Raw genomic sequence first — 27,982 nt, forward strand, 5'->3', positions numbered from 1 at the left:
TTCTTTTGGTTAACACAACTAGATGTCGACAAATTCATCATATGCTGTTAATAATTACTTTCCCTGACAGACCAAAAACAAAAAAATCTGAGTAACATCTAATTATACCATGATCCTAAAGAACTACTTTGACCCACTGTAATTAATAACAGTTTCAAAGGATTTTTAAAAAATTTATTCACAGGCTGAACTTATTATAGTAAGTACATTCTTACATAAGTTAAAAGAATGTTAAATGTTAATTATCAAATCAACAAAAATACGCCAACTCTTGAATTAAAATTAACAATTGGGAAAACGTATTGGATGTATTTTTTTTAAATCTCAAACTTTAAGATTTCTTTACAAATCAAATAAATTAATAATTAATAAAACAGGATATATATACACATTCTGGGATGCCTAAATTTGCTCTTACCTATCCCACCAGAAAGGTAAACAAGCTCTAGAGCTATTTAAAAAAAAAAAAAAAAAAAAAAAAAAAAAAAAAAAAAAAAAAAAAAAAAGCTCTTAGATTAAGCCAATCATTTAACCTCTGTAAGCTTCAATTTTTCGGCTTTTCTAACTTTAAAATTCCATTCAATTCTATCACAAAAGAGACACTCTCACTCATTACTCTAGTCCCATTAGAATTTTTAACTCTCAGGAATGCTTGCTCGTAATAATTTACTCAAAACCCTTGGCCTCAAAATAAGGGTGGTTAAGATCTTAAAAACAGAATTGAAAAGATTGTAAAATAGAAAATTATTACTAGGCAGCATTAAATAGCATCCAGCTGCCTTAAAAAGTTTCAGACCTTAAGAACATTCTAACTAAATGTTAATTTTCAAATTAGGTTATTTCCTAATCCACTGAAAGAAAGATAAAATATATGTATAATTATGCTTTAAAGTTCATGAAAATTCTTCCAAGTATAGATGAAAATATCAATCTAATTTTGTGTAATAAAAATGTTTTTCTAGATGTTTTCTATGAAACATGATCAATAAATCATTTACTTATATCCCAATGAAGACTAAAATGTCCAAGGCTAATTACTGAACAATCTGTCCACTTATGCAGAGTTCAAAAAACATATAGAAAGGTAAGGTAAATGTAAAATATATGTTTCTATACTGCTAATTTCAATCCAATTTGAGTGAGTGATGAATCAATGCTGGTAGACTCCAAGAGTAGGCAGAACACTAAAGAAATCTTTGGGCCATTTTGTTTATGTGATTTACAAGTTGAACAACTCTCCTTCACATAAAATTTCAGTTTGCTTCATTAAGCACTCAAATCTGGTATTAGTTGATCTAAATTTGCAACATTATAATATTCTTCTTGGTAAGTTCTGAATTACAATATAGATGCCTAACGTAAATAGCTTTATAACACTATATTATCTTCACCAAATGGTCTTTAATGTAGATGGCTTGTTTTTATTTTTTCCTTTTTAATTCAAAAGTACACTCAAAGAGGTTGAAATTCATTTCACAATATTTCTATTTGCTTCAGTTCATTTATAGTTTAAATTATTTGCTTCAAATAAAGTAGCTTTGAAAGCATATCTTCTTCACATTCAGCTTAAAATGTAAATTACCTCTTCATTTTGGTTCTTTGTTCTTTGTAGGTGGCAGAAGCTGGAAATCTAGACTCTGAGCTCTACAGTCAAACTATACACCTCCTTCCTTATTTATGTAATGTTGAACAAGTTACTCAAATTCTCTAAGCTTTAGTTTTCCTATCTATAAAACCAAATAATATAGTACTTCCTTCGAGGTGTGGTTAGGATTTAATATAGTAAGATAACATATATAAAGTGATTAGCACTGTGCCTGACACAAAGTAAATCCTCAATAAATATTAGCTCTCACTGTAATTATTATTACAGTGTGAAAGCATTAGTCAACCCCCACATCAAGAGGTTAATATGTTCTAAAAATAATTTATTAAAACAGGCAATATTCTATAAAATGTAGGCACATTACTAAGCTGGTAATAGATCTTACTTTGTGCCAGGGAATCTGCTTCTTCAAAACAGAACCCTAACTGGAATCGTAAGCCCTTTGAATACAGTTGACAGACATGCCAACTGAACAAGGCTGGAGAAAAATACAGTCAACTACATTATTTCTGTGACACTCAGAAGGTGATATATTTCTAAGACAAAACAGATCTATTCTGAAACAACTGGCATTGATAATTAATCATTTAGTTAAAATTAACCACCTCTCCCATTTAATCTCTATTTACTAAATTCCTTGTATACTTTTCTTCCAAAACCCATTTCCTCCACCAAAAAATATTTTCCTAGTTCTAGCTACTCAGGAGACTGGAGTAGGAGTATCCCTTGAGCCAGAAGTTCAAGTCCGGCCTGGGCAACATAGCAAGACCCCATCTCAAAAAATATATATTTATATTTTTTTCACTAGGTCAAAGAACATACATGTAAAATACTAGGCTGGCTGGATATGGTGGCTCATGCCTGTAATCCCAGCATTTTGGGAGGCCAAGGTGGGCGCATTGCTTGAGACTAGGAGTTCGAGACCAGCCTGGGCAACATGGTGACACCCATCTCTACTAAAAACACAAAAATTGGCCAGGCATGGTGGCATGTGCCTATAGTCCCAGCTACTCAGGAGGCTGAGGCACGAGAATCACCTGAACCCAGGAGGCAGAGGTTGCAGTGAGCCAAGATGGCGCCATTGCACTCCAGCCTAGGCGACAGAACAAGACTGTCTCAAAATAAATAAATAAATAAAATAAAATGCTAGGACAATTTCTGCCCATTTTTAAAAATAAACATATATAAAATATAAATGCATATATTATACTGATTAAATAAGAGTTGGTCAGCATGTACATATACATGGAATCATCTAATATTAAAAATATATACTACTGACACTGAAGATTCAGCAAAAGATAATAGATCAAGAATATCTCAAAAAGTACTAAAAAGGAAGAGTTAAAAATAGACTATCCATTAGGAATCACTTCTCATATTCCAAAACAACTTGACATACATGAAGAATGCTCCTAAAAGATTTGGAGGAAAATTATCTCATCCATTAAGGGAGGGGTGGTAGTCTCATTAATCATAAAGTAAAAACACGTAAAATTCCTCCATCAAGAATGCACCCTACAAATTATCCATTAACCCAGATGTTGTGCATGTAAGAATCCTCAATAGCTACCTCCCCTTCTGACATGATATCAAAATGAGGCTGAGACTACTGTTTGGAATAAAAATGAAACTGAGAGTAAGTGGGAGGTCTGTGCACACACAGTAAAACTGTTAACCGCTTGACATTTTGTTTTAGTATTCCATGAGTTATTATACTCAAAGTGATGTGAGCATCAGAGCCCCAAATGTATATTCTAATGTTCCGTTCAATAAAATGTCCTGTATTAATTAAGCACTTTCAATAATAAAAGTATCACAAATGAAAACAAAAAGTAAACTGTACTCAAAGCTATAAAAAGAACAATTAGTTTATGTAATAATTTATGCCTTTTTAAAAAAAAGATGTAACACCTATATTTAACAGAACTCTTTTAAACGACCTTCCTCTGCATAAAATTAGTATGCATTATTTTTTTCCAAGCAAATCATGCCTAGATAACATCTTTCAAGGAAAAAGAATCTTACAAAATTTTACCCACATGACAGAGAAGTTGTATTTTCCTCAGAAGAATGCCAGTTCTCAATACACAGGTTTTTCTCAGCCAAGGATTTACATTGTCACATATAGTACAATTGTGAAGTACCTAAATATGATATGTTTCACTCTGAAATCGTGATTATTAAGCTTTATCTACAGAAAAAGAAGACTGGTTTGCTATATTATCCTTGAAATAAAAAGTGGATTTTGACAACAAAAATATAAATTCTAAGCAAAGATATAAATTGTTGTATACTCACACATCCACAAGTAGTACATAAGCTTTACTGTCTTTTGGAATTCTACAGGAATGTCTACAGAAAAATCCTGATAGAAACAAGGTCCAACAGGAAAATTGCTAGGAAGAGGTGGCCAATTATTTTTTCTACCTGTAAATTTGTTTTAAAAAGAAAAGGTTATTTATATTATAACAAATGTGATACTCTTTTTTGTTTCACAATAAAGAAAAACTCCATTATTTTAATAAAAGTTTAGAAAAACTGTAGTACCATCTCTGTATTCCTAGAACTTTGAAAGATAAACTTTAGATTTTTAAAAAATTTTCTCAGAATATCATCACCTTAGAGCATATTAGATAGTAAAATAATTTTCCAGTGTCATATCATATCACGTTTAGCAGGAACCATTTATGTATAGAAAAAACAAGAAATAAAAAAAAGCACATATCCAGTGCTTCTGCCCTAAAACAGATTTATTTCACAGTCCCGAGTCTGGCTGGCATGAAAAGGCCACCCAGTTTTTAAACTTCAGTTTTCTCCTCAGCATCTTAAATCTTCAAATATAATTCGGTTATAATTCCTATCCCATGTGGACAGAGACCAGCTTCTAATTTTTTCAAGTTTTCTGTTAAGTCCAAGATTAAACCAATACCAAAGAAACAAATTAAGAATACTCAAAATCTGGGAAAAAATAATATCCAAAAGACATATGTACGAAAACCCTACAACAAAGAAAACATGAAACAGTCATGATAAGGAAGCTAAGGAATTACAGAACCTTTAAAAACGCAGAGAAAAACAAATTCAAACTGTAAAGGGAAAAAAAATGTCTCCATATAAAGAAACCAGATTAAAAATAAGACTTGAGAAATGGTGGGGGAAATAAAAAATTAAAGAAGTCAAAACATGAAAATAGAGGGTAAAAACAGCACCTAAGGCCATTTCCCAATTTTAGATGTTATATCCCACAATTTTTAAAAATTCAATTTTACATACTTTTTCCAGACCAGGGTAATTTTTATAGTAGAAGGAACAATAACCTATTTCTGATTCTCCCCAATGAGTCTCCTGTGTTCCATTTATCATACTATTCAAATTTCCTATAGTTCATTTATCATACCAATCTCATACTATTTGAGAAGCAGCACTGAATACTTGTAAAGAAGAGAAGCTCTGGAAGCATAAGTGGCTAGCCACTTACTGGCAACGTCACCTTGGGCAACTTACTCTCCCCTCCAAGCCTCAGTTTCCATATCTGTAAAATGAGAATAAAAACTGTACCACCCCTCACAGGATTGTACTGATGATTTAAGTATGAGTTAAGAAGGGAAAAGTACTAAAATGTGCTAACATACTGCAGTCTCATTGTTAATTTCCTACTCTTTGTTACTGTCTTTACTAACATATCTCTCATAGAAATACTTTGTATTTGCCAGTATTGAAGAAATAAGATAGATTTTAGTTACAGGTACTTCAGAAACACTGGTCTCAGTTCAACTTTTAGTTTCTCCTTCTATAGATGCTACCTCTGATGCTGCAAGCAAGAAAATGACTCAGGATAAATGTGTTCTCACAAAGCCCTAGACTTACACATTCTAAGATAAATAGTTCTGTATATTGTTATTGTTCTAGCTTTGCATTGCATCAAAGCTAGACATCCTAACAATGACTTATCTAACTCATCCCAGACATCCTAACAGTGACTTATCTAGCTCTTTTATCTCTTCTTACTCAGAGACTGCTAGCTTTCCCTAACAGACTCCTTTGAGGTGCTTTGGCAGGCACAAACTGAATAGAATTCACTGCAAACAATTCACCACTTATTTCTTTGGCATCATATGAATACCTTAGGCTTCCAATTTTTCTAACATGATTTGACAAAATACTTGTAAGGACTGGGGCAGATAATCTGAAATTGACCTGAATAAATCAGGTAGGAGTCAAATGTAGGGTAAATGCAAATGTACTCACAAAGATTCAATAGAATCAAGGAGGGCCTAACTGCAGAATCAAAGGCTCCTGGCCTCAGAGTAAGCAAAAATTATCATATTCACATTCATTTTGTGTGTGATGAGGCTAACACTGTTCTCATCTATCAACAAAAACTATGCGAATCAGCCAAGATTAGAAGGCTACAGAGTATCAAGGAGGCCATCTGCTGTGTCTGATCTCCTTGTTAGAACAGGAAAACAGGGCAGCGTTTTATCCACAGGCTAAATAACCTAGGAGTTAGTATAGACATAATGTAAAGTGTTTAAAAGTTATTTTTATTTCAAACTTCTTTGGATACTACCATGTTGACTGAGGTTTTGCATTTCTCGTTCCCGACGATCTAATTCTGCGGCTTTTCTTTCTAGTTCTTCCTGGCGCTTAAGAAGCTCAGCTTGGGCCAATGCATGTTCCTAAATAAAAAATATCAATATGTGAACAGACTATCAGAAGTATAAAATACTTTAACATTTATATGCTAACTCCTACTTCTCTACTATGAGAGAAACCTAATTCAAACACACTTCCAAAGTACAGGAATTTTACTGAAGATCATAGTTACAGAAAATATTACAGGGATATTTGGTTCATTTGGTCTTTGGGTTCTGAAAACCCTCAATGGGAATGTTGGGTCCATTAGGACAGGAAAATTTCTCTTAGTAAAAGTAGCCAGAATCCTTAGGTAATCTGGAAAATGAAATTAAGATGACCTCTATGCCTAAATGAATGAAGAACAGAGGCAATGGGAACAGTTGAGGAAAATGAACAATAGAAAAAAGGGCAACTGAACTGGCTCCTATAAATCAGATTAAATGATATATAAGGCCACCAATGCAAGAATATTTTCTAATATCTTAAATGTTATAGGAGAATGAGGTCAAAGGATGTGATTAAGAAATTCTTTATAACTCAATTTGCCCTTACATGTTATCAGGCATCTTATTAATCTTTCTTGTCAGATTTTTGCCATCTTCTACCTCCTAACACTATTACTTTAGCATTATAACACTCTCCCAATATCTATTATTCCATCATTTTTACCTTAATGGTAGTATGCATTAAAAAGTGAGACCAAAGGCAATAAAAATTTACACACCAAGATGATACACAAATTCAATAATTCCTAATAATAGAATAAAATAAATGGTATAAGCTGACAAAGAGGAACGAATATTTGAAGGGTGACAAGACGCAAATTCAGACTTGAAAGTGAGTTAAAAATTAAGCAACAGAAATGTAACCATATAAAGAATTATTTTGCTCTGAAAGTAAATGTTATTGATATTATAACTGCCAATACGAATTTATACAACTAACACGAACTAACCTTTGCAATCTGTGTATAAGCTGGATGTTCCTCTGTTGGTTTCATTATTGCTGGTTGTGTATTGGGTACATTAGGCATCTTCACACTGCCTGGTGGAGGCTAGGAGGATTAAGAGATGGACAAATTATGTAACACAGATATCCAACTTTAACTTCTTTCAAAAAGTGTAACACCAATAAAATGAAAAATCCCAAAATCTGCATCTCTTCATTCCCTGCCCTCTCATAGTCAAGTGTGTGGCAAAGAGCTGCTTAAATTCTCCATGTCCATTTTCTCCAACTCATTCATTTTTCAACTCTACAATCAGGCTGCTACTTTTAACACTACATAACAAACAATCTCCTCCAGGATACCATACAGTAATAGAGGCTGGGCATGGCGGCTCACGCCTGTAATCCCAGCACTTTGGGAGGCCAAGGCAGGTGCATTACCTCAAGTCAGGAGTTCAAGACCAGCCTGGCCAATATGGTGAAACCCCGTCTCTACTAAAAATACAAAAATTAGCCAGGCGGGGTGGCCAGCACCTGTAATCCCAGCTACTCAGGAGGCTGAGACAGGAGAATGGCTTGAACCCAGGAGGCGGAGGTTCCAGTGAGCCAAGATTGCACCACTGCACTCCAGCCTGGGCAACAGAGTGAGACTCCATCTCAAAAAAAAAAAAAAAAATACTTTGAGTTTTTGGGGGTTTTTTAACAGTAAAATACAGATAGAACCAGACAAAAGAACTACACCAAGGTTCACTGTCAACTCTTCCCTCTTGAGAAAGCTACATGCCAGTGCTCTGAAGAGCATATAGGAAAGTTCTTGATAGAACCCCACTAAATTGAAAAGAGTGAAAGGGAAGGCCTAAGGAGAGAGAAAATAAATTACCCAATTTCCACTATGCCAGTGAGGATCAGCAGTGTCTGAAAGCTGCAATATCAGGAAGTAGACATCTACAAGTCCATCAATGGGGAACCGGTTAAATTACTGTTTATACATACAACACAACCATGAGAAGAAATTAGCTATAGAAGATGTCTTTTAAAATACTAAATAAAATAAAGCAAGCTGGCCAGGTGCAGTGATCCCAGTACTTTGGGAGGCCGAGGCGGCTGGATCGCATGGTCAGGAGTTTGAGACCAGCCTGGCCAATATGGTAAAATCCCCTCTCTACTAAAAATACAAAAATTAGCCGGGCGTGGTGGCAGCAGGCGCCTGCAGTCCCAGCTACTCAGGAGGCTGAGGCAGGAGAATCACTTGAACCCGGGAGGCAGAGGTTGCAGTGAGCCAAGATCGCACCACTGCACTGCAGCCTGGGTGACAGAGCAAGACTCCACCTCAAAAAATAATAATAATAATAAAATAAAAATTAAATTAAAAAAATAAGGCAAGCTACAGAACAGTCTGCATATGACCTCTTCTTCAATAGACACAGATTTATACATGCCCCCATAAAATATCTGGGAAGTCTCAGCCAACTGATATCAGAGGGACTTGCACCTGTTGTTTTATACGCTTCTTTATTATTTGCTTCCCTCGACGCATGCACAATATACTACTTTAATAAAAATATATTTTTAAAGTACTCTTTAGAATGACCATAAGAAAAAAGAAGAAACAAGGATGGGAACATGAAAAGAACAATAGAAACAAAAACAGTAACAGAAAAGAAAAGAAGAAAGGAAAGAAAGAAAGAGAAGAGGGAGGGAAAGGGGAGGTCATGAATAAGAAAAATATAAGAAAGAAAGAAACCGCACTAGGAGGTTCAAGCATCCTAAGAACTGTTAATACCAGAAGACACAACCAATATACAGCAGGATTTCACTCTGACACAGCTAACAGCAGCCCTGAAAAGGAAGCCATGCATAACCAAAGATGTAACTGTAGTTCAGCTGATTCTAAAATGCATACACAACAGGCAAGAACTGACCGGGCACAGAGGCTCACATCTGTAATTCCAGCCCTTTGGGAGGCCGGGGTGGGCAGATCACCTGAGCTCAGGAGTTCGAGACCACTCTGGGCAACATGGTGAAACCTCGTCTCTACTAAAATACAAGAAATTAGACAGGCATGGTGGTGTGCGCCTGTAGTCCCAGCTACTGGGGAGGCTGAGGCAAGAGAATCGCTTGAGCCTGGGAGGCAGAGGTTGCAGTGAGCCCAGATTATGCCACTGCACTCCAGCTTGGGCTACAGAGTGAGATCCATCTCAAAAAAAAAAAAAAAAAAAAAAAACCGACAAGAACTAAAAACAGGTCAAACAATTTTGAAGAAAAATAAATGATGAAGACCTATGATATCAAGGCTTATTATAGAACCATAGTAATTAAGAGTGTAATACAGATGCAAGGACAGAGAAATGTACCAATAAATAAAATAGACACAGAAACAAACCCACACTAATGCAGAAACTTGATACCTAACAGAGGTGTCACTACAAAACAGTGAAGAAACAATATGTTAATCAATAAACGGTACTTGGATAACTGGTTACTCGTACTTCCCATCATATAAAAAATGAATTCTAGGTAGATTAATGATCTAAAACTGAAAAAGCAAAACTTAAACACTCGGGAAAAATACATGTGAATATTTTTATGAATATTTCTTGAGCTTCTAGAATGTGAACTCTAGAAATATTGTGTATTTTGTTTACGACCTATCCCAAGTACCCAAAATAGTCCCTGAAACATAGTAGATGCTCAGTAAGTATCTGTCAAATTAAGACTGGAAAACACACAAACCATATAAAATTGACAAATTTAATTACATTGAAATTTACAAAAAGTAAAAAGTCAAATCACAGACTAGGAAAAAATCGTTGTAATGCATATAATAGAAAACTGCTACCCAGAATATATAAAGAATTGTTACAAATTCATGAAAATACAAACTAACTGAAAAACTAGCAAAAGATCTGAACAAGCAATAGAAAGAGGTCAATAAACATGTGAAAAGATGTGTTACAGCCTCAGTAATCAAGAAGTGCAAAAACAATCATATATCATTTCAAAACCATGAGGCAGAAAAACAAACTCTGACAATACCAAAATTGCGATTTACACAACATATACAATGGTGGTGCATATCAAAATTAAAGCATTGATCAAGATAGCATTTCAAGTCAGTTGAAATAGAAAGAACTGTCAGTAAATGCTGTTGGGAGAATTATTTAAATTGGGGCAGGAAAAACAAAATCCCTGTATCTCCACAGAATTCCAAATGGATTAAAACTTGAATATTAAAAAAGAAAAAAAGAAAAAAAAAGACAAGACAAAAAACAACTATAAAGACATTAAAATACACTCTATAGACTATAGGGCATTATCTGATCTTGGCATGAAGAAAAGTCACTCGAAACATTCAGAAAAGTTGAGGGGAGAGAAATCATAATGAAAAGGTAATATATTTGACGACATAAAAATTTAGAAATTTGATTATATAAAGCATTCATAATCAAGATTAGATGGCAAAATCTAATAAGCAACATATACAACAATTAGTTAATATATTTCACCAGGTACAAATCAATACAAAATTATCAGATAAACATGTTACTGAAAAGAAACTGCATTTTTAAAATCTCTGAACAGGCAGCTTATAAAATACAAAAGAAAAATAAACATACAAAAAATCTCAACCTCATTAGTAATCAAAGAAATGTACACTTTACCTAATTATTTTTAAAATGATTATAGGATTACCACATTTTGAAAAAGATGTAGTAAAATAGATATTCTCACACACTGAAAAGTGGGGATTATAAACTAGTACATATAGCAATCCTGCAGCACAATTTGGCATGTTTCAAGAGCCATAGAAGTATTTATACCCCATGTACTATGAATATCTGGTTTTTAAAAATATCCTATGGAAATAATCCAAGATATCTGCAAATGTATATATGCCAAGAATGCTCACTACAGCTTTATTTACAAAAGCAAAGGGTTGCAAATAACCCCAAATGTCCAACACAACAGAGGAAATGGTTAAACTGATACAGCTGTAGGAGAGTATACCCTACAGTTATTTAAAAGTTCTAAAAGAATATGTAATGAGGAAGCTAAGACAAATAAGTGATAAAAACAAGTTATGAAACAAAACTGTATATATAATATAACACGAACTTCCTATTTTAAAATAAGATGAAAATATATCAAAATGTTAATAGGGATTATTTCTGCACAGAGGGATTAAGAGCATTTTCTTGTATTTTTAAAATCTCCATTATAATCTTTTGTCACTAAAATAATCACAAATTCTCTTTTCCAAATGCTTGTTCCCCCATGCCCAATATCTCATATTAATGGGCAGAAAAACTAAAGTCAATCAATCCTAACTTCTCCAATTAGAAAAGTATGGTCCTTTAAATGTAAAACCCAAAACTATAAAAACTGTAAAAGAAAACCTAGGCAATATCATTCAGGGTATAGGCAAGGGCAAAGATCTCATGACAAAAACTACAAAAGCAATTGCAACAAAAACAAAAATTGACAAATGAGATCTAATTAAACTAAAGAGCTTCTGCACAGCAAAAGAAACTATCCGCAGAGTGAACAGACAACCTACAAAATGGGAGAAAATTTTTGCAATCTCTCCATCTGACAAAAGTCTACAAGGAACTTAAACTAATTTACAAGAAAAAACAATGTCATTAAAAAGTAGGCAAAGGACATGAACAGACATTTCTCAAAAGAAGACATTCATGGGGCCAACATATGAAAAAAAGCTCAACATCACTGGTCATTAGAAAAATGCAAATCAAAACCACAATGAGACACCGTCTCACACCAGTCAGAACGGTGACTATTAAAAAGAAAACAACAGATGCTGGCGAGGTTATGGAGAAAAAGGAACGCTTTTATACTGCTGGTGGGAGTTAAATTAGTTCAACCACTGTGGAAGACAGTGTCGTGATTCCTCAAAGATCTAGAGGCAGAAATACAATTTGACACAGCAATCCCATTACTGTGTATATATCCAAAGGAATATAAATCATTCCACTACAAAGACACATGCACACATATGTTTACTGCGGCACTATTCACAATAGCAAAGACATGGAATTAACCTAAATGCCCATCAATCGTAGACTGGATAAAGAAAATGTGGTACATATACACCATGGAATACCATGCAGCCATAAAAAGGAATGCGATCATATCCTTAGCAGGGACATGGATGGAGCTGGAAGCCAGCATCCTCAGCAAACTAATGCAGGAACAGAAAACCAAACACCGCATGTTCTCACTCATAAGTGGGAGCTGAACATTGAGAACACATGGATACATGGTGGGGAACAACACACACTGGGGCCTGTCCGGAGATGGGGATGGGGATGGTGGGGGTGCAAAGGGAGAGTATCAGGATGAACAGCTAGAGGATGCTGGGTTTAATACTTAGGTGATGGGTTGATCTGTGTAACAAACCACTATGGCACACGTTTGCCTATGTAACAAACCTGCACATCCTGTACATGTACCCCAGAACTTAAAAAGTTGAAAAAAAAAAAAAGGAAAAGAAAAAGAACTCCTGGCACCTTAAGTGAGATAATAATTCTTACATATATTGTCCCAAATTCACATGGCATTTAGAATTCCTATCTTGATCAATAATAAAGAACTTCCCCTAGCAAAAATAGAAAAGCATGACCCTAAAGTCCTGTCTTCTTGGTGTAATAAGCAGCAACAATAAAACAATGACCGAATATTAATAAAATGCCTGGCAAAGTTAGCCTGGCAGCAGCATATTTCCGGAAAAACACAGAATAAATTATCCAAGAATGCACCCAGCTGAAATCTTGCTATAAATGCTGTATTACTTTAAATAACAAAGGAAGTATTAAGTATAATAAACTAGTAGATAAGGATGAAGGTAGGGTTAGAGCTAGTAATGTGATATACTTAAGGCCATAGTTGCTTGTGGTAAAGCAATGATGAGAAATGTTGGAGAGCCACAAATCTCTAACAGCACTGATATAAATCTAATAGCTATTATCCTGATAATTTCTTCACATCTGTAGATGTTAAAGACCCAGTATTTTCTTCAGCCACAACATACTGGATTAGCCAACTCAAGCCAAGTAGAATTCTGGAGGACGACCTCTTTTCATCACTACTAAATACCTATTGTGATGATGGTTCTTAGTTCATTTCCAACTTTTCACTTTGGCACAGATGAGCATCTATGCATGCGTGTGTGTGTGTGTGTGTGTCTATATGTGTCTCTGTCTCTATCTATCTATCTATCTATCTATCTATCTAAAACAAGCCACTCACGACTATCATTTCTTAAAACACAGCAGATCATCCATATGTAGAGATCCCCTTCTAGTACATAATACCTAAAATACTGGACCAAATTTTATTTAAATAATATTGTAAATACACAGCTAATGCAACAAGAAATCCTGGGAGGCAAGAAAGCAGGAACTACTAAATCCAAAGAAAGAAGAGCCTTGATAGCAAACCATTCACCAAATTACTAGTGATCCATCTGTACTAGTAAACTAGCGGCAAAGCTTTGGAGCTGGTACAAGGATGGTAAGTAATGGACAGGATCCCTGCATAAAGCCAGGAGTCTCTAAAAAATGACAGTTTCAGTGGATGAATAAGAAAAGGGCAGTTTCACAGAAAAAAAAAAAAAAAAAGATGGGAATACCTCCATGTCTTGTCCTTAGTTCTGGATGTAGAAGGGGGGAAAAAAGGGAAATCTTCCCTGAGAATTCCTAGTCATAAACCTACCAATGGCCAGGCATGGTGGTTCACACCTGTAATCTCAGCCCTTTGGGAGGCTGAGGTGGGAGGGTCACTCGAGGCCAGGAGATTGAGAACAGCCTGGGCAATATAGTGAGACCTCAGCTCTACACAAAAATTTAAAAATTTACCAAGCGTGGTGGCACATGCCTGGAGTCCCAGCTACTTAGGAGGCTGAGGCAGGAGGACAGCTTGAGCCCAGGAGGCAGAGGTTGCAATGAGCCAAGATCACGCCACTACACTCCAGCCTGGGCAACAGAGCAAGATCCTGTCTCAACTTCAACACTCCACTGTCAACATTAGACAGATCAACGAGACAGAAAGTTAACAAGGATATCCAGGAATTGAACTCATCTCTGCAGCAAGCAGACCTAATAGACATCTATAGAACTCTCCACACCAAATCAACAGAATATACATTCTTCTCAGCACCACATCGTACTTACTCCAAAATTGACCACGTAATTGGAAGTAAAGCACTCCTCAGCAAATGTACAAGAACAGAAATTATAACAAACTGTCTCTCAGACCACAGTGCAATCAAATTAGAACTCAGTACTAAGAAACTCAATCAAAACCGCTCAACTACATGGAAACTGAACAACCTGCTCCTGAATGACTACTGGGTACATAACGAAATGAAGGCAGAAATAAAGATGTTCTTTGAAACCAATGAGAACAAAGATACAACATACCAGAATCTCTGGGACACATTTAAAGCAGTGTGTAGAGGGAAATTTATAGCACTAAATGCCCACAAGAGAAAGCAGGAAAGATCTAAAATTGACACTCTAACATCGCAATTAAAAGAACTAGAGAAGCAAGAGCAAACACATTCGAAAGCTAGCAGAAGGCAAGAAATAACTAAGATCAGAGCAGAACTGAAGGAGATAGAGACACAAAAAACCCTCCAAAAAATCAATGAATCCAGGAGTTGGTTTTTTGAAAAGATCAACAAAATTGACAGACCACTAGCAAGACTAATAAAGAAGAAAAGAGAGAAGAATCAAATCGACGCAATTAAAAATGATAAAGGAGATATCACCACCGACCCCACAGAAATACAAACTACCATCAGAGAATACTATAAACACCTCTACGCAAATAAACTGGAAAATCTAGAAGAAATGGATAATTTCCTGGACACTTACACTCTTCCAAGACTAAACCAGGAAGAAGTTGAATCCCTGAATAGACCAATAGTAGGCTCTGAAATTGAGGCAATAATTAATAGCCTACCAACCAAAAAAAGTCCAGGACCAGATGGATTCACAGCTGAATTCTACCAGAGGTACAAGGAGGAGCTGGTACCATTCCTTCTGAAACTATTCCAATCAATAGAAAAAGAGGGAATCCTCCCTAACTCATTTTATGAGGCCAACATCATCCTGATACCAAAGCCTGGCAGAGACACAACAAAAAAAGAGAATTTTAGACCAATATCCCTGATGAATATCGATGCAAAAATCCTCAATAAAATACTGGCAAACCGGATTCAGCAGCACATCAAAAAGCTTATCCACCATGATCAAGTGGGCTTCATCCCTGGGATGCAAGGCTGGTTCAACATTCACAAATCAATAAACATAATCCAGCATATAAACAGAACCAAAGACAAGAACCACATCATTATCTCAATAGATGCAGAAAAGGCTTTTGACAAAATTCAACAGCCCTTCATGCTAAAAACGCTCAATAAATTCGGTATTGATGGAACGTACCTCAAAATAATAAGAGCTATTTATGACAAACCCACAGCCAATATCATACTGAATGGGCAAAAACTGGAAAAATTCCCTTTGAAAACTGGCACAAGACAGGGATGCCCTCTCTCACCACTCCTATTCAACATAGTGTTGGAAGTTCTGGCTAGGGCAATCAGGCAAGAGAAAGAAATCAAGGGGATTCAGTTAGGAAAAGAAGAAGTCAAACTGTCCCTGTTTGCAGACGACATGATTGTATATTTAGAAAACCCCATTGTCTCAGCCCAAAATCTCCTTAAGCTGATAAGCAACTTCAGCAAAGTCTCAGGATACAAAATTAATGTGCAAAAATCACAAGCATTCTTATACACCAGTGACAGTCAAACAGAGAGCCAAATCAGGAATGAACTTCCATTCACAATTGCTTCAAAGAGAATAAAATACCTAGGAATCCAACTTACAAGGGATGCAAAGGACCTCTTCAAGGAGAACTACAAACCACTGCTCAGTGAAATAAAAGAGGACACAAACAAATGGAAGAACATACCATGCTCATGGATAGGAAGAATCAATATCGTGAAAATGGCCATACTGCCCAAGGTTATTTATAGATTCAATGCCATCCCCATCAAGCTACCAATGAGCTTCTTCACAGAATTGGAAAAAACTGCTTTAAAGTTCATATGGAACCAAAAAAGAGCCCGCATCTCCAAGACAATCCTAAGTCAAAAGAACAAAGCTGGAGGCATCACGCTACCTGACTTCAAACTATACTACAAGGCTACAGTAACCAAAACAGCATGGTACTGGTACCAAAACAGAGATATAGACCAATGGAACAGAACAGAGTCCTCAGAAATAATACCACACATCTACAGCCATCTGATCTTTGACAAACCTGAGAGAAACAAGAAATGGGGAAAGGATTCCCTATTTAATAAATGGTGCTGGGAAAATTGGCTAGCCATAATTAGAAAGCTGAAACTGGATCCTTTCCTTACTCCTTATACGAAAATTAATTCAAGATGGATTAGAGACTTAAATGTTAGACCTAATACCATAAAAATCCTAGAGGAAAACCTAGGTAGTACCATTCAGGACATAGGCATGGGCAAAGACTTCATGTCTAAAACACCAAAAGCAACGGCAGCAAAAGCCAAAATTGACAAATGGGATCTCATTAAACTAAAGAGCTTCTGCACAGCAAAAGAAACTACCATCAGAGTGAACAGGCAACCTACAGAATGGGAGAAAATTTTTGCAATCTACTCATCTGACAAAGGGCTAATATCCAGAACCTACAAAGAACTCAAACAAATTTACAAGAAAAAAACAAACAACCCCATCAGAAAGTGGGCAAAGGATATGAACAGACATTTCTCAAAAGAAGACATTCATACAGCCAACAGACACATGAAAAAATGCTCATCATCACTGGCCATCAGAGAAATGCAAATCAAAACCACAATGAGATACCATCTCACACCAGTTAGAATGGCGATCATTCAAAAGTCAGGAAACAACAGGTGCTGGAGAGGATGTGGAGAAATAGGAACACTTTTACACTGTTGGTGGGAGTGTAAACTAGTTCAACCATTATGGAAAACAGTATGGCGATTCCTCAAGGATCTAGAACTAGATGTATCATATGACCCAGCCATCCCATTACTGGGTATATACCCAAAGGATTATAAATTATGCTGCTATAAAGACACATGCACACGTATGTTTATTGCAGCACTATTCACAATAGCAAAGACTTGGAATCAACCCAAATGTCCATCAGTGACAGATTGGATTAAGAAAATGTGGCACATATACACCATGGAATACTATGCAGCCATAAAAAAGGATGAGTTTGTGTCCTTTGTAGGGACATGGATGCAGCTGGAAACCATCATTCTCAGCAAACTATCACAAGAACAGAAAACCAAACACCGCATGTTCTCACTCATAGGCGGGAACTGAACAATGAGATCACTTGGACTCGGGAAGGGGAACATCACACACCGGGGCCTATCATGGGGAGGGGGGAGGGGGGAGGGATTGCATTGGGAGTTATACCTGATGTAAATGACGAGTTGATGGGTGCAGCACACCAACATGGCACAAGTATACATATGTAGCAAACCTGCACGTTGTGCACATGTACCCTACAACTTGAAGTTTAATAATAATAAATAAATTTAAGAAAAAAAAAAAAAAGATCCTGTCTCCAAAAAAAACAAAGACAAAACAAAAAACAAAAACCTACCAACTTGCAGATCTCAGGTCAGAATTCTACTACCCACATAGACAAGATAATCCAACCTCCAATATTCATTGAAAACGATGTCAGGCAGGTAATGGACTCAGGCATTTGGCAAAAGTAGAGGAACAAACATTAAAACTAGGTGATACGGGTTTGGCTGTGTCTGCACCCAAATCTCATCTTGAATTGTAGCTCCCATAATTCCCACTTGTCATGGGAGGGGCCTGGTGGGAGGTAACTGAATCATGGGGGTGGGTCTTTCCTATGCTGTTCTCATGACAGTGAATAAATCTCATGATATCTGATGGTTTTATAAAGGGGAGTTCTCTTACATATGCTCTCTTGCCTGCCTGCCATGTAACACGTGCCTTTGCTTGTCCTTCACCTCCCACCATGATTGTGAGGCCTCCTCAGCCATGTGGAACTGCAAGTCCATTAAACTTCTTTTTCTTTATAAATTACTTTATTAAAGTATGTCTTTATTAGCAGCGTGAGAACTGACTAATACACCAGGCTTCAAGAAATTAACACAGATAAAGTTCCAAGTAACTTTGGCTTATGATTTAAATGTGTGAGGAAACAAGCCACAAGGGTCCACAGAAATAGCAAATTACAAAATAAGAACTGAATATATTTGAATTATCAGACATAAAACAGGTGTGTTTAATAAAGAAATAAGAGGATAATAAAAGTTTGACTAACAACAGACTATCAGAATTGGCCAAACAGCTTCTTAAATGATACATATGCAACTTCTAAAATTGAAAAATTTAATAATGATTTTTAAATTATAAATTTAATAGACAAGTTGAACAGCAAACTACACAAAGATGAAATAATGAAGGAATGGAAGTGAATCTAAAGAAAACTACAGTTTTCTGTGTGACACAGCACAGAGACCTAAAAAATGGAAAATATGAGAAATTACAGGACATGATGATTGAGAAGGTCTAATATACAATTAAGAGGTCCAGAGGAGAAAAAAAAATAGGATGAGTGACAGTCAATGTTTAAACAGAAGACACTAATTCTCAGATTCAAAACTCTAAAACACAAACCGAATTTAAAAAATAATAATAACACTCAGATACATCACAAAGAAAGAGCAAACCTTAAAAACTGCAAAAAAAAAAAAAAAAAAAAGGATAATTCCCACACAAAGGAAAGTCACCTATAAACCACGGTGTATCCTTTCACCTAAGATCCTAAGACTGAGCTAGCTTCTCAATACCAATAATGCAAGCTCAAGTATAAGGTGCTAAATGGCTGAAAGAAAATAACTGATAACGTAGAACTCTAAATCCAGTCAGATTAGCTGTTTGAGAACCAAGATGAAATAATAACAATAAACACAAAAAATTTCTACCAATAGACCCTCACTAAAAGAACTACTTTAGGAATAACAACAACAAAAAAATGATAGGAGAAGAAAAATCTGAGATGCAAAAAGGAAGACCTCTGTATCTCACTGGACACTCCATAGTATATCATCTTCATTTTACATTGACCAAAACTCCAAATACAGAAGGAAAGTCAACCTATTGGCAGGGAAAAAGAAAACATTCTACTGCAACCAAATGTACTACAGTAAGCTCCTCTCCTGACAAACCTAGAACTGTGTCTGCCACTACTTTGGCTGTACCTGGGAAAAACCTGAAGTACTGAGAAAAGCAGAGGGTACAGAGTTGGAGACAAAGAACAAAACTGGAACAGACCAGGGAGAGAATGAGAGAACTGACTCTGGAGGCAGAATCAAAAACAAAGTCTGGCCGAGCAAGGCTGTATATCCTTATCCCATGGATGGATGAAATTTCACAAACTGGGAATATGTTTAAATATCTCTCAGAAAAATAAGGGGGTTATAATTATTTTATATTTTAACACAAATCACCTTACTACATTTGCCTCTTCGGTTTGGCTTTAGAGAATTCAGCTAGGACAAACAGATCAAAATTACAGAAAAATACATTGGCTCAAGAGAATTAAGAACATAATAATCATGATTATACAATAGTGGATGGACTGCTCTATAATATAGTGAGGTCTCTGCACTGGAAATTCCAAAGTTGATTAATTTTAAATAAATGACTACCCAAGGTCTCTTCAAGGCACAGGAAGTTCATGAGTTGTCTTTGTTATGCATAAGCAAATATATTTTCTCCTTCCAGGTTTTCTTCCATATTCTAAACACCTATTCCAGAAAATGTCTTCTTGCTTTCTCCAGCTCTTTCTCTTCCATCTCTGAACCAAAAGAATACCCTAAGTGTATGTAGGGTCTAAAAGAATGTTACTTGATTTATATTCATGGACGTCCAGCATCAGACACCCCAGGTACTTACTGAAAATGCAAACTCTGGGCCCTACTATGAACCTATTGATTCAGAACCTCAAGGATTAGGAGAAAGAATTTGTACTTTTAACAAGCTACCATTTTTAACAAACTCCCCATGGTGATTCTCAGACACCTTAAAATTTGAGAACTCCCCTCTAAGGCAACAAAGTTTACAGCTTCTATAAAACAATGTTTTATTTCTTTCACTTAAACTGCCAAAAGAATCCTGAAACTTTTTGCAGCTTTCACTCACTTTAACAGCCTCTTATTCAGCAGAGAAGAAATGACTGTGGCTATGCTTAATATAGATTCCCTTGTTATTATGAGTGCTGAAAGTTATACATACTAATGTCAGAATCAGGACAAACAGACATAATAGACTAATCACTTAGTATTTTTTTCAAAAATAAGGTTTTTGAAGATTAGGATAATTGTCTGGGGAAGGAGGTGTGTAATAGGAAAGAAGAAATATACCAGTATGGTAGTTTCCAAATAGATAAAGGAACATAAAAGAACAAATGTGACCATACACATTCATTCATACATTCATCAAACATTCATTGGTCAACTACAATGGACCACAAACATATACAGGAATTGGGATACATTAATGAACAAAATAAGCAAACACCCCTACTCCCATAAAGCTACATTCTAGCAACAGAAGATAAACAATACACATATTAAACAAACACATTCTAGAACATCTGAAAAGGTAATCAATTCTACAGAACAACAACAAAAAGACCAGAGTGAAGAGGTCCCGAATACTGGCTGACAGGATAAGTTTACATAGGTGATTAGGGAAGTCAATATTTGAACAAAGACTTCAAGGAGGTGAGAAAGTAAGCCTTGCAGATTATCTGTCTAGGGGAAGACCATTTTAAACAGAGGTGACAACCAATGCAAAGTCAGGAGAATGCATGGAATATGTGAGGAATCAGTGTGCTAGACAGGAATATACAGGGAGAGGGTGTGACAAGATGAAGAACAAAAAATATTAGGGATCAGATTAAAGGCTATTTTAAAGACCCATGGTTTTTACTCTGAAAAAAATTAAAGCAAGTAAAGGGGACTTTCACTTTCCAGTTTCAGGTATAAGGAGTTTAGAATTTACCACTCCATCCTAACAAGTGAAAAGATGAACAAACTGAAAAATCAGTAATTCATTCTAGATTGTTAAGAGATGTTGAGGACACAGGGCAAGCTGCTGCTCCATGACTGGAGAAATAGGTCAATTCAAGGAGTAACAACTTGCCAGAGCAAAAGCTCTCTAGCAGAAACCACTGCAAGAACCATTACCGGGGCAGAAAAATCTTAATTGTAATTAAGAAATTGCTGGAAGCTCAGCATAGACAACACCGAAAGTTAAAATCTACAGGTGGTGAGTCCCCTCGCACTTTCGTTTTATCTCCAGGAACTCAACCATAGTACACGGGGAAAAAATCCCCTCCTTCTTCTAGCAAGAGGAGTGGGGAAATGAACCGTTTTTGAAAAACACCAGAGCACTCTGTTCTTAACAAGGCCTCCCTTCAGGAGAAACTGTTTAACCAGTACCTAACCTGTTAGGGCTTATCAGAGCCTAACTCACCTGGGGGAGGGGAAATACCCAACTGCAGCCCACTCTAGCCATTCTGTCCCACCTAAGAAGGAAGAAAACAACTTTGAAACATTTGTGAAGTCCATAGTATCAATAAAAGACTGAGACATAATCATAGGACTATAGAGCGCTTCTCAACACCTTACCACCACACAACTAAAGACCTAATTATGGCAATTTCTTTTACCCACTACATCATGTCAGACTAGCAAAAAAAAAAAAAAAAAAAAAAAACTGTAAGGCTGGGCACAGTGGCTCACACCTGTAATCCCGGCACTTTGGGAGGCTGAGGGAAGAGGATTGTTTGAGCCCAGGCATTTGAGACCAGCCTGGGCAATACAGTGAGACCTTGTCTCGAGAAAAATAAAAAAATTAGCATTGGTAGCACACGCCTGTAGTCCCATCATCCTGGGAGGTCAAGGCTGCAGTGAAATATTAAATATTTTTAAATATATACTTTTTAAGTTCTGATTAAGTTCTGAGAGGATAAGAATAATATAGGTCAGAAACTTGGATCCACATAAAGAAAGCATGAGCATGCAAGAAATAGATGAACTTTAAAACCTTTTTTTTTTTTTTTGGAGACAGGGTCTCTGTCACTCAGGTTGGAGCACAGTAGCATGATCATAGCAAATTGTAGCCTCAAACTCCTGAGCTCAAGCAATCCTTCTGTCTCTGCCTCCTGAATGAGTAGCTAATACAACAGGCGTACCATTATGCCTGGCTAATATTTTTTTTTTTTTTTTTTGAGACAGAGTCTCACTGTCACCTAGGCATGATCTTGGCTCATTGCAGCCTCCACCTCCTAGATTCAAACAATTCTCCTGCCTCAGTCTCCCAAGTAGCTGGGACTACAGGCACACAACACCACATCCAGTTAATTTTGTATTTTTGGTAGAGACAGGGTTTCACTATGTTTGCCAGGCTGGTCTCAAACTCCTGACTTCAAGTGATTCGCCTGCCTCAGCCTCCCGAAATGCTGGGATTAAAGGCGTAAGCCACCACGCCAGGCCAATGCCTGGCTAATTTTTGTGGGTTTTTTTTTGTTTTTTGTTTTATTTTGTAGAGACAGGATCTCAATGGGATATCACTACATTGCCTAGGCTGGTTTTGAATCCCTGGCCTCAAGTAATCCTCCTACCTTGGCCTCCCAAAGCTGATTACATGCATGAGACACCACATCTTGTTTTTCTTATTCTCAAATGGTCTAACAGAAAACAGTTGGTTCAAAATAATAATAGCAACAATGTATTCAATTATGGGTTCTTCTGCAAATATCTTGTGTGTGCATATATATACATATATGTGTTTGTATATGCTTATATATCAGCAAAATAAATGACAGCAATGATACAAAGATGAGAGGGAGGAATCAGATTGTTATTATAAGGCACTCACACTACCTGTGAAACAGTATAGTTATTTGTATGTAGGTTTGGATTTGTTATAAATGTATATTGCAAACTCTAGGGCAACCAATAACTGATATAATAAGAAAGGAGATAAATTATAATCATATAAAATGTTCTACTAAACTCACCAAGAGGGCTAGGCACAATGGCTCATGCCTGTAATCCCAGCATTTGGGAGGCCAAGGCAGGCAGATCACTTGAGGCCAGGACTTTGAGACCAGCATGGCTAACATGGTGAAACCCTGCCTCTACGAAAAAATACAAAAATTAGCCAGGTGTGATGGCAGGTGCCTGTAATCCCAGCTACTCAGAAGGCTGAAACAGGAGAATTGCTTGAACCTGGAAGGCGGAAGTTGCAGTAAGTTGAGATCTGGAGACTGAGCCACTGCACTCCAGCCTGGGTGACAGAGTGAAACACTGTCTCAAAACAAAACAAACCACCAAGAGTAGAAGACAAAGAGAACAAGGGCAACAAACAGAAAATAGCAGTCAGTGTGGTAGATATTAATCCAACTAAACCAATAATCACTTTGAACGTCAATGGTCTCAAGGCACTAATTAAAAGACAGATTATGAGATGATCAAAAAACAAGACCCAACTATATATTGCCTATAAGAAACCCATTTTAAATATAAACATATAGATTAGAAGTAAACAGAAAAATATACCATGCTAACACTAATAAAAAATTTCAGAAAAAGCAGACTCAAAGCAAAAAAAGTCATTAGAGATAAAGAAGGGCATTACATAATGATACATGGGTCAATTCTCCAAGACATAGCATTCCTTAATATATATGCACCTAATGACAGAGCATCAAACTACAAGAGGCAAAAACTAATGGAACTGCAAGGAGAAAGATGAAACTACTATTATAGTTGTAGACTCCAACACCCCTCAAATCAGAAATGGACCAATCTAACAGGCAAAAAATCATTAAGAACATAGCTGAATTCAACAATACCATCCATTGACTGGATATAATTAACACCTATCAACCACTTTATCCAACAGCAGAAACGCATTCTTCTCAAGTTCACCTGGAACATTCACCAAGACAGAAGACATTCTATAACATAAAACACGTCTTAACAATTTTTAAAAAATAGAAATATAGTATTTACTCTCAAACAACAAGGGAATTAAATGAGAAATCAGTAACACGAAGAAAACTGAAACATCCCAAAATATATGGAAATTTAAAAAGACACTTCTAAATAACACAAAGAAGAAATGTCAAGGGAAATTTTAAAGTATTTTGAGCTAAGTGGGAAAAAATGTATATCTTATCGAAATTTGTGGGATGCAGTGAAAAGCAGGGTTTAGAGGACAACGTATAGCATTGAGTGCATATATTAGATAAGAAAGATCTAAAATCCATACTCCAATTTTCCATCTTAGGAAACCAGAAAAAGAAGAGCAAATCAAATCCAAAATAAGCAGAAGAAAAGAAATGAGTAGAAATCAATGAAATTAAAAACACAAAATCAATAGAAAAAAATCAACAAAATGAAAACTTGGCTTTTGCAAAAGACCAATAAATTCAATAAGCCTCTAGTCAGGCTCCCTAAGGAGGAACAAAAGGGAAGACAAATTACTAATATCAGAAATGAAGGAAGAGACATCCACTGAGGTCCCATAGACATTAAAAGGATAACCAAGACATCCTATGAATAACTCTATGCCCACAAATCTGATAACCTACAAGAAATGCACCAGTGCCTTGGAAAATGCAATCTGTGAAAACTTACAGAAGAAAAAACAGGCTATCTAAATAGGCCTATATTTATTAAAGATATTGACTCAATAAGCAATAACCTTCCAAAACAGAAAATAACAGGCCCAGATGGATCCACTGGTGAATGCTACCAATCATTTAAGGTAGAAATTTTATTAACTCCATACAGTCTCAATCGGAGGAAAGAAGCAAAAGGAAGACTTCCTAATTCATCCTATGAGGCTAGAAATACCCTCATATCAAACCAGACAAAGACACTACAAAAAAACTATAGATCAATATTCTCTGATGAACATGGATGCAAAAATCTTCAACAAAATATTAGCAGATTGAATCCAACCATATATGAAACAAATCATATATAAAACCAAGTGGGATTTTTTCCAGGTATCCTAGGCTGGTTCAACATTCAAAATTCAATTAATGTAATTCATTATGTCAACAGGCTAAAAAAGAAAAATCATATGACCATATCAGTAGATACAGAAAAAGCATTTCACAAAATCCAACACCCATTCATAATAGAACCATTCAGCAAACTAGGAATAGAGGGGAACTTCCTCAATTTGATAAAGAACACCTACAAAAAGCCCAATGCTAACATCAACTTAATGGTAAGAAACTAGAAGCTTTCCAGCTAAGATCAGGAGCAAGGCAACGATATCCCCTCTCACCACTCCTTTTCAACACTGTACTAGAAGTCATAACTAATATAATAAGACCCAAAAAAAGGTATGAAGAATATTAAGAAGAAAGAAATAAGACTGTCTTTGTTCACAGATAACAAGATCATCTATACGGAAAATTCAATGCTACTGACAAAAGCCTCCTAGAACTAATAAATGAATTATACTAAGGTTGCTCAATACAAAGTTAATATATAATAGTCAATCACTTTCATACGTAACAGCAATGAACAAGTAGAATTTCAAATTAAACCCACACCATTTATATCAACATCCACCAAAGTAAAACAGACATAAATCTAATGAAATATGTACACATTCTATATGTGAAAAACTATAAAACTGATGAAAGAAATCAAAGAATAAGAGATATTCCATGATCATGGATAGGAAGACTCAATACTATTAAGATGTCGGGTTTTCCCAACTTGATCTACAGATTCAATGCAATCTCAATCAAAATTCCAGCAAGTTATTTTGTGGATATTGACAAACTAATGTTGAAGTTTATATGGAAAGGAAAAAAAAACCCAAAACAGTCAACATAATATTGAAAAAGAAGAATAAAGTTGGAAGACTGACACTACTAGAGTTCACTTACTATAAAGAAACAGTCATCCAGACAGTATGGTATTGACAAAAGATTAGAAAATCAGACCAACAGGACAGAATGGAGAGCCCAAAAATAGACCCACATAACTACAGTCAACTGATCTCGGACAATGGAGCAAAGGCAGTACAATGGAACGGTCTTTTCAACAAATGGTGCTAGAGCAAAATTAATTCAGAATGGATCACAGAGGCCAAGCATATGCCTATAGTCCTAGCTACTAGGGAGGCCAAGGAAGAAGAATTCCTTGAGCTTAAGAGTTCAAGACCAGCCTGAGCAACATGGCTAAACTCTGTCACTAAAATAAATAAATAAATATTTTAAAATGGATCATAGGCCTAAATATAAAATGCAAAACAATAAAACTCCTTGAAGATAACACAGGAGAAAACTTAATTGATCTTGGGTATGGTGATGACTTTTTAGAGAGAGCAACAATGGCATGATCCCTGAAAGAAATAATTGAAAAGCTGGACTTCCTTAATATTAATGCTCTGCAAAAGACAATGTCAAGAGAATGAGAACACAAACCACAGACTGGGAGAAAATATTTTCATCTGATAAAGAACTATTATCCAAAAGATACAAGAACCCTTAAAATTCAACAATAACAAACCAATTAAGAAATGGACAGAAGACCTTAACAGACACTTCATCAAAAGAAGATATAAAGATGACAAGTGAGCATATAAAAAGGTGCTCCACATCATATATCATCAGGGAAATGCAAACTAAAACAATGACATACCAATTAAAATGGCCAAAATCCAAAACATTGATAACACCAAATGTTGGGAGAGGATGTAGAGCAACAGAAACTCTCATTCATTGCTGGATGGAGTGCAAAATGGTACAGACTTTGAAAGATCGTTTGGCAGTTTCTTACAAAACTAAACATACTGTTACCATATGGTCCAGTAATTCTATTCCTTGGTATTTATCCAAAGGAACTGAAAACTTACATCCATACAAAAAACCCACATACAGTTATTTATAGCAGCTTTATTCATTACTGCCAAAATTTGGTAGTAATCAAGATGTCCTTGAGTTTGTGGATGGCTAAATAAGCTGTGGTACATCCAGACCATAGTATGTTATTCAGCACTAAAAGGAAATGAGCTAAGAAGCCATGAAAAGACATGGAGGAACCTTATTATGCATACTACTAAGTGAAAGAAGCCAGTCTGAAAGGCTACATTATGTATGATTCCAACTATATGACACTGTGGAAAAGACAAAACTATGGAGATAGTACAAAGATCAGTAGTTGACAGGGTCTGTGAAGGGGCAGGAAGATGAGTAAGTATAGCACAGAGGATTTTTAAGGCAATGAAAGTACTCTGTGTGACGTTATAATGATGGATATATGTCATTATACATTTGTCCAAACCCACAGAATGTACAACATCAAGAATGAGCCCTGGGGCCAGGTGTAGTGGCTCACGCCTGTAATCTCAACACTTTGGGAGGCTGAGGCGGGCGGATCACTTGAAGCTAGGAGTTTGAGACTAGCCTGGCCAACATGGTGAAACCCCATCTCTACTAAAAATACAAAAAAGTAGATGGGTGTGGGTGGCGCAAACCTGTAATCCCAGCTACTCAGGAGGCTGAGGCAGGAGAATCACTTGAACCCAGGAGGTGGAGGTTGCAGTGAGCCAAGATCGTACTCCAGCCTGGGCAACAGAGCAAGACTCTGTCTCAAAAAAAAAAAAA

At 36.1% G+C, this 27,982-nt stretch overlaps 1 protein-coding gene across 3 annotated transcripts in view; it reads right to left on the minus strand.

The window, feature by feature from the left end:
- The window catches only part of SCAMP1 (secretory carrier membrane protein 1), a 125,812-nt gene that overhangs the window by 59,953 nt on the left and 37,877 nt on the right, over window positions 1–27,982 (minus strand). For all 3 annotated transcript variants that reach the window (XM_007976164.3, XM_007976174.3, XM_007976184.3), the window contains 3 exons: window positions 7,203–7,301; window positions 6,180–6,288; window positions 3,908–4,036 (listed from right to left, as the gene is read on the minus strand). In XM_007976164.3, the coding sequence (XP_007974355.2) occupies window positions 3,908–4,036; window positions 6,180–6,288; window positions 7,203–7,301 (337 nt within the window). The remainder of the gene's footprint in view (window positions 1–3,907; window positions 4,037–6,179; window positions 6,289–7,202; window positions 7,302–27,982) is intronic.

The sequence above is a fragment of the Chlorocebus sabaeus genome, chromosome 4, assembly GCF_047675955.1.
Source record: "Chlorocebus sabaeus isolate Y175 chromosome 4, mChlSab1.0.hap1, whole genome shotgun sequence".
NCBI lineage: Eukaryota > Metazoa > Chordata > Mammalia > Primates > Cercopithecidae > Chlorocebus > Chlorocebus sabaeus.